Source organism: Gossypium raimondii, chromosome 5, assembly GCF_025698545.1.
Source record: "Gossypium raimondii isolate GPD5lz chromosome 5, ASM2569854v1, whole genome shotgun sequence".
Classification (NCBI taxonomy): domain Eukaryota; kingdom Viridiplantae; phylum Streptophyta; class Magnoliopsida; order Malvales; family Malvaceae; genus Gossypium; species Gossypium raimondii.
The window spans coordinates 17,234,598-17,243,103 of NC_068569.1; the positions used below are offsets into that span (position 1 = coordinate 17,234,598).

At 32.7% G+C, this 8,506-nt stretch overlaps 1 protein-coding gene across 2 annotated transcripts; it reads left to right on the plus strand.

Moving 5' to 3' along the window:
* The first annotated feature begins 515 nt into the window (after positions 1 to 515).
* LOC105771274 (hypothetical protein) lies at positions 516 to 1,950 on the plus strand. 2 transcript variants are annotated; one of them, XM_052630942.1, is made up of 4 exons: positions 516 to 1,200; positions 1,296 to 1,356; positions 1,458 to 1,524; positions 1,657 to 1,950. In XM_052630942.1, the coding sequence occupies exons 1-4, from the start codon at positions 847 to 849 to the stop codon at positions 1,796 to 1,798; spliced, it is 624 nt and encodes a 207-aa protein (XP_052486902.1). In that variant the 5' UTR covers positions 516 to 846; the 3' UTR covers positions 1,799 to 1,950. The 2 variants fall into 2 exon arrangements, with proteins under 2 accessions (XP_052486902.1, XP_012448147.1); XM_012592693.2 differs by having other exon boundaries at positions 528 to 1,200; positions 1,285 to 1,356.
* Positions 1,951 to 8,506: the final 6,556 nt, after the last annotated feature.

The window sequence follows — 8,506 nt, forward strand, 5'->3', positions numbered from 1 at the left end:
TGAATAAAAACCCCAACAAAAATCTCATCCCAAACTCTAAATGATGGTTCATTTAAGAATCTAGTTAGTGAAGAAGATGAAAAGATTTGTTTTTCTTAACAAGAAAAAAAGGGTCCCATTTAGAGAATCTTGACAGTAAATAGAGTATTAAAGACATAAGAGAGTTTTGTCTTGACAATGCAATACCCTGTTTAATAATTCACTAATCTCTTTTAAATGGAACTGTTTCCATTATTGTCTATTTAAGTGTCCAGCTTGTAACATTCTTTTCAAGTGATATTACCCTGTTTGAAGCCAATCTATCACTTCCAACCTAACCAAAGGCATGCAGGAAAACGAAGGCATAATGGGGCTATTAAAGGAGCAGTAAAATACCTCCACCTTTTCCACTTCTTATTGGAAGGACAGCTCCATCGTTTGTACAGGCTGCTGTATTACTACATTTATACATGAATTGGTAACCGCTTCCCTTATCATCATTGTTACCAATTGCTTTCATCCCCCTCTCTCTCTCTCTCTCGCTAAGCCAACTGGCAAATTTGATTGATTTACATAAGAAAAAAACAAGAGGGAGAGAGGGTCGAAGAAAGGACAAAAAGGAGTCTAGGATTTGAGTGCGATTCGTTTGGTTTTATCCCGCTGTACCCTCTTTTTCCATTCTGTTTATAAACACAACAGCTTCAAGAGTTTGCATGAATGTGGAAATCCAAGAGAGAAAAAAAGAGAGAGGGTTTTCTTTTTCTTTTTTTTTTCATTGTTCCTATAACGAATTCATTTCCTTTATTCATCTTTTTTCTCAAACACGAGGGGTTGCAGTTTCATTTGAGAAACGAGCGTGGGTAAAAAATGAATATGTCAGCTTCACAATGTGGTAGTGGTTGTGAATCTGGTTGGACTTTATACTTAGATCAATCCTCATATTCTCAAAAAAGGTGTCAAAAGTTTAGTAGGAGCTTCCGGGTTGAAGATGAGGAGCAGGACTTATCCATGGTGTCGGATGCATCTTCTGGCCCAAGACATTATTGCCAAGATTACGAGGAATGCCTTGATGAAAATGGGTGCTTCTGTTCTACTCCCGCACCCCCTGAACCAGCTAAGAAAAGCAGCAAAAATAAAAAGAAAATCAAAGAACATGGTAGCAATCAACAGCATTCTTATCTTGATGACACTGCCAGTTCCCCTGTAATAAGCTTTTCCAAGGCAAGTTCCACATCCTGAGTACAATGTTCTTACTGTATTGAGTAATTATGGTATTTTTATTTATTTTGTTTTGTGTATGACCAGAAGAACTGCAGGAAAGAAGCTTCAATAGATTTGTTGGACTTTTCACAAGGCTTCTCGGGTACACATATAAAGGTACCATCTCCTTTTGTTTAAACCTTTTTGTGTCTAATCTTCCGTTTATATCTATATATGGTATCCTGAATTGAAGCTTAGTTATGCCACCATTTTTTCAGGGGAAATCAGCATTCCACAAAAAAATTGGTTTCTTGAAATCTGGGAAAACAAGTTCAAAAGATTCAGGTGAATCCTTACTCTGTCACTTTCTCGCGAAATTTTGGCATTTAGAACATAATGCAATCCACGGTGTAAAAAAAGGAGGAAATTTGATGTTATATATGCCTAAGTTGTGTTGTATTAATCTCTTGGAAACAGGTGGTTTCCAGGAAGGAAACTGGGAATGACAAAAAGGGTAAACTGTAACAGCTTTTGTCTCTACTACTGCATGCAGCTGCTCTGGAGAGAAAAGACTGGGAGGAATTTGTTAAAAAAAAAAGAAAAAGAAAAAAAGCATTAGATCTCAAAGGGATCTTGTACCTTCCTTTTATTCTTGTTTTTCTTTTCATCTTTAATTCTACTCTCTCTTTTTTTTTATTTGTTCCTGTCAATGCAGTGGGAAACATTCTGAAAAACATTAAAATAAATTAAAATTCCTCAGTCATTGGTGTATATATTTATTTTATTTTTCAGTGATGTTTTTCTCCAGTTTCTTTCCTTGACATCATCATGTAAGTTCTTGAGGTTTATCCACTGTAGATTTTAGTATTTCATACTAGTAATATATACTGCCCACCATAGTTTTCCACTTGATCCTCAACAAATTTTCAATGCTGAGCGGAGAAATTGCTGTTCAAACTTCAACATGTCTTTTGACCGTTTTGGCTGAATAATGTGAAGGTTTTATATACATAATACATGGAAACGACGAAAACAATAATTAGTTTTGGGAACTTAAAATTTAACAAAATTAATATAAAAATAGCAGTGGTCCTTGGATGGACAGAGTGTCTATGCATTTAAACATTTTCCATTAATCAGAGGCCAATTCCAATACAAGGCCATTACAAAAGCATATCGTATTAAATTGGTAGTATCTCATTTGAGTTAAAATGAAAGATTCTTCTATAATACATGTGATGGAGCTGTTTAAAGATCATTTGTAACCTTATATTCTGATTTTAAGTTACAGTAATTTGAAACAAATGATAGAAAGGAAGAAAAGACCCACCATTTTCCACATCTGTGATTGCCAGCCTTGCTTAAAAGGTAGGGTTGGTAAAATTGGTAACCTATGCTTATTCCAGATTCAAAAATGGCAAATATATTTTTCAGATGGAAATTAGCAAAAGACAAGCTTCATTTTCCACCAAAAACAAGAAAGGGTCCCAAAAAGCACCATCCCCACCACCCCCATCCCTGACAGCTACCTACCAAGAATCTGATCCATACATACTACTGGGGTTGAAGAAATTTATTGAGAAATTTGTTTTGTTTTTCTTTTTGGTGGATACCCCTTCCAAAATCTTTTAAGTGAAGGTGTTTCCCAGGGCCATCCTCAGAATTTGTAGCCATATCTTGGCGAGGAACTTGGATCTTAGGAAAACGACAACACTTCCCTTCTTTGTCTTGTCAATCCCTTCTCTCTTTGTCCTTTTTCTTTCTTTCTTTACTTCCATAAAATAGCATCATAGATATATTATAGCACATTCACTTTTAATTTTAAGTCCACTGTTAAACAACAGCTACTTGTGTTGTCCTCAAACAGTCAGATTATGTCCACAATTCTGCACTTTAATATCCCACTTAGCTGCTCTATAACTCGAATATATGTTCCGAGATTTAAAATTAAACATAAGATATCTTGTCAGTAGCTTTCAGAAATTAAGACAGGAACTGCTAGAGGAGGCATGGGAAAGAGGGTTTCTGTCGTTCCAAAACTTGGGTTGAAATTCAGAATATATATATCCATTCAAAGTAGCCCACAAACATCTTCTGCAAATTGGCAGAGAGAAAGTCCAACCGGCTTTTAAGAAAAAAAATGATATGGACAGCCGGCAAGTTAAGAAAAATAACAGGCATTAACGATTTCGCAAAACGCCAGAAGAGGATCAATGTAGTGTGACAGTCAGTAATAGTCTTTTTTTTCTTTCTTTCTTTGTCCTTTTATAAAAAAAAAAAGTTCAATTTTGAAAAAGCCAAAGAAACAAGGAACAGTTGAATCTTACATCAAGGAGGTTTCAATTGCAACACAATAAAAACACCCGTAATGAATATGAGATGTTAACAGTATGTCATAAACCAGTCCTTTTAACCTCTGAGAAAACTTGCAACATAAAAAGTATTACAGTAATTTTAACGATCACATCTTTCTTAACCCTATAGGCAAATACAATGACTGATATAATGAGGTTTTTGAAAATGAAGGGATAAACCACAAAATTATATTTAACTTTGATTTAATATATAATTTGATAAGTAAATTTTGATTTGGTGCATAAAACTTTGATGGTTATTCAAATTTATACATAAAATTTTAATTTTATTCAATTATACGCATTTAATAAAATAAATACATCAATTTATTTTTATATTTGATAATTATAAATATTTATGCACGCAATATATAAATGCAAAATGATTATATATCGATAGTTATGTTACTAATTTATGAAAACTGAATCAAAACAAATTTTCATATATAAAATTGTACAAAATCAAAGTTCACATATAACATGAATTCATTTTTATGTCTTTTTCATTTTTCATTTTCAATTTCATTTTGGAGAAAACCATATTCATTTTCAAATAATTCCATTTCTCCATTTTCATTTTGGAGAAACCGATAATCATTTCCAAATGTTACCCATTTCTTCATTTTCACCATTTCTATTCATTTCTACTCATTTGATTCAACATGCAATGCATTTTTTGTTTCAATGAGCTAGCGAAGCGACCAAAATTGGACATATGCAATTGAAGTTCAAATGATTTATAATTAAGTTTCAACTTTTCGCCTATTAATTATAAACTCATTTAGTCATGAAGTCATTCTAATATAGTATCGTGACTGAGCTCTCCCCAACAGCATACCCTTACGAAAGTCACTCGATCAGTGCTCGTCCAATAACATTATCATAAGTGTGCTACCCTAATATGATATCCTTAATCTCTTTAGAATAATATTTGTTCTCTCATTATGATCCTATTTTATCTCATGGTATGCCTTCATAAAAAGTCAATTGCTATCAAATAGTAATCAAGTCGTTCATTACAAAGACGAATGACCCGTGGCCACATTTACTTTTCATCAACTATGTAATGCTAATGAAAAGATATCATTTACCCATGTCTTGAGCTATGAATTTAACTGTTGTGAATGACGCTACATATTGTAGAAGTCGTATACCCAAAGCACCAACTTTCGGTTCCTTATGTATTTTAACTCAGACTTTTATTTACATCAAAGATATGAGTCACACATACATAGTCTGTCATTCACTCAAGATTTAGGTATGTCAAACTATGAACGTCACAAGTTATCAAATCCATAAACAGATTTAAGATCTATTCTTCTTGGGTCCAGTCATTCACATCTATATTTTTATCTTCTATGAATCATTTTCTCTAATGCCAAGATAAAGCATCTCCCCAATTGGACTTGGTAGGCGACATATTTGTCTTTCGATCAGTTTGCTTATTTCCGATTAGACTAAGGACAGGTTTAGGTTCGTCTACTAATACAAGTTGTATTTCCGTATTACTGCTTAGTATCAATTAAACATTAGATAACTAGTGAGTAACATTTACTTCTATTTTACTTTGCATGCAAAAATCACACGAGGACAATTATACAAAGTATATTAATGTAATCCATGAATTATTTTATTAACCAATTTATTTGAAAAAATTACAAGTGTACATAGACGAAAATACAACAATTAGGGCGCTGAATCCAACATTAAGTAGACCTCCTAGAAATGCTAGAGGTGTTGCAAACCAATATGAAACTTATTGAGTCATCATTGGGGCTACCATATATAAGAGAGGTGGTTGTGCATCAGACTTTGTGAGAAAATTAATGATGCAAGTTGGGTAGTTGGATCGAGTAAATACCACTAGTAAGGTACATCTCAGACACTTATCTAGTGTTTTACCTTATGACTTATAGTTGACTTGGCAAAGACATAGGGGCCTTTTTAGAGTTTTGGAGCGAGTAAGCCGAGGGGCTTACAAACTAGAGTCAACGACAATACTCAAGGTTTTTGTGTGGATCAAGAAGATCTCGATCGAGGTAAGCCACAATAGGGGGCAAGTAATTAGAGTGATAGCCTCTTATGATCAAGATGTACAATAGAGAAATACATTTCGATTTAGGCGACAACGAATATATAAACTGAGGCAAATTTTTCGAGGAGTGGAACTACCTGACAGAGAGACTAGTTGGGAATCAGCCAAGGCATCAAAATCGTTTCGAGATGAGTCAAACTAGTGTCATTCTAAGACGCGACGAGGGCATCCCGAGAATGGATGGAGGAGAATGTCACAAGTAGTGGATCAAAGCCCGTGACCATTGCGCACAAAACGTCCAATGAAGGTCAACTAATTAAATGGGGCTCATTTGACCCGTTTGGATTGGCCTGACTCGTGGAACATATGATGAAGTCCATCTACTTGAAGCCTTGGCGGTCGAGTGAAACACTCCAGTAAAACTAGAGTTACCAAGGTAATTAATGTAATTTCTTAGGGATAAAGATGTATAGAGTTTAAATCATTTAGGGTTCTTCTATTTTTTCGTTACTCTTTCGTTTTGAGTTACTTTCGTCTCATTTTTGATGTCTTGGAGAATTTCTAATGAGAACTCTAACTTTTGCAAGAGTTAAGTTGATTTAGGCAATTTTGAAACTCAGAAATCGCCTAAGATCACACAAGTTGCAAGACTAAATTTTTATCCCATAACACTAGTAGCTAAGGTTATGCACCCAATGGTAGGGCCTCATCTAGCCTCCTTGGTCCCTACTTTAAAAGAAGAGAAAAAAAAAGCAAGGGAAGAGGAAAAGGGTTCCTAACGCTTTGGTGGTTGAGGACAAGAGGTCCGATGAGGCCACTGTCATCGAGGCTCACCCTTTTTCATGCTTTCATGCATGCAAACGAGAATTAGAAAAGAAAATGGTAAAAAGGGAGGCCAAAGGTCTACCTTTGGCGGCCAATCAAAAGGGCTCTCTGCTTTTCTTAGTTTTTTCTCTTTTTTTATTGACAGTGAGTAACTTCTTTCTTTGTTTTTTTTTTTCAGGTTTTGTATTGATTCTTAATCCCTTATTAACATTTAATATATTTTTGCTTACTCATGTGTTATTTGTTGTTTTGATTTGTTTTTACCATAAATTTCTTTTCAAAACTGTTTTTCTCAATTTTAATCCATTGTGCTGCATTTGGTACTGATTGTATTGCTTGAATTCGATAGTATCAGGGGCCTGGCCATTGCCCTCATGTTCACACCATGCTGTGTTAAAAAATTAGGGTTTCTAACCATTAACCATTCCTTAAAATCTTTTTTAAGTTTTTGGGCTCTGATAAAAAAACTAGAAATAGGCCGAGAATAACTGGAAAATGGGAATGGCCTGAACTTTGGGCTTAATCTTGCATTTGGGCTTTTGACTCAAATACCTTGGGCTTGATTGGATTTAAAAAACAAAGTTGACTCCAAATTAGAAATAAGTCAGGCTTTAACACAAATTGGGCTGCAAGTTGTTTGGGCTCAAAATTGCTACCACTTTAGGACTGTTTTGGGCGTTACAAATTAGTAAAAAATATTTGGTTTGGTAAAACTGACTTCTACTTTAAAAATTAATTTGGCTCTTTAAAAAAATAATTTGGATTTTTAATTTATCAAATAGTTTTTAAAATAAAATAAAATTTCAAAAAATATTTATTTTTATTAAATTTTTAAAGACCCAGGATACCTAAATATCCACCTACTTTATGCCCAAATTTTAAGAAATTAATTAAATTAAATTAGAAACAATTTGATATTGTTCTTAACCTAATCAAAACCAAAATTATTTTAGAAACAAATTAAATTTTATCTTAATTTAATTAAAACAAAAATCAAATCGAAATCCAACTTAATTTGTTTTAAAACCTTTTAAAATTTAGGAAGAAATAAATTTTGTTTTAATTCTAAAGTACCGGTTAACTACTAAATTTTAGATCCAACTAATCATGTCGGAAATAGAAATTTATAGCCCATGAGTTATTTTGAAGCAAGTTCAAATTGTAGGTACTAGTCTAAATTAGGTGTTTACAATGGAATAACATATTGGTAAAAGTAGTCATTTCCGTTGAACACTTAACTAATCGCTTCAAACTTTATTTCAATAAATATGTTTGTTAAGAATTAATACGATTCATTAATATTAAAAGAGGGATTTTTGACTCATTCAAAAAAAGTTTACAAAATGTTATTTGTTCGAAGTTGACGGATCCCTCTACAAGTTCAGTGTTGTTTGGTCGAGAGTTTTATCTTCCATCACTATTGAGAGCTTGAGTGTTTGAAGAGGCAACATGTTCACAAAATAAAGCACCTTATAAGATATTTGAGAAAGTAAACCATGCGCAAACTCCCGGAAGAGTCACTCCTACTTGAACTTTTAACAAAATCAAGAGATAAAACTCTACTTAAAACAATAGGAAACATATTGAGAGCCTAACACAATATATGATATTCAACGAAAATTCATTTAAAACAATTTTTAATGATACAATGTTATTAAAAAAAAAACCTTCAAAGTTTATAATTTTCATATTTAAAATGAATATAAAAATCTAAATAATTTCATTTTCACCTTTACTTCCAAAGTATTCAACAACCAAACACGCTCCAAATCTAATAAAATTCTCTTGGAAGTCTAAATCAACGTCATATGCATGCAAATTCAATGCTTCCATGTTCGCGAGTGGAAAAATATATTTAATAATATTATAAATTTCTATATTAAATATAAATAAGAATTTGGTTGAATTAAAAGAGATTTTTTAAAATTAAGTTGATGTTTATATCATACATATCATAGATTTATATAAAATATAAGACTCTTAAAATTATATTTATATTTAAAAAACTTTTAATTTTAAAATTGAATTATTATGTAATTAATTTGTAACATAAACTTAATCATCCTTAGTATATAATTATACGCATGGCAGGCCCAACTTAATGTAACTATGC

Excerpts from the sequence above, each read along its gene's own strand:
- LOC105771274 (XM_052630942.1), top strand. The coding sequence starts at position 847 with ATGAATATGTCAGCTTCACAATGTGGTAGTGGTTGTGAATCTGGTTGG. Across the intron at positions 1,201-1,295 it reads CTGTAATAAGCTTTTCCAAG|GAAAGAAGCTTCAATAGATT; the intron begins GCAAGTTCCACA and ends GAAGAACTGCAG. Across the intron at positions 1,525-1,656 it reads AACAAGTTCAAAAGATTCAG|GTGGTTTCCAGGAAGGAAAC; the intron begins GTGAATCCTTAC and ends TCTTGGAAACAG.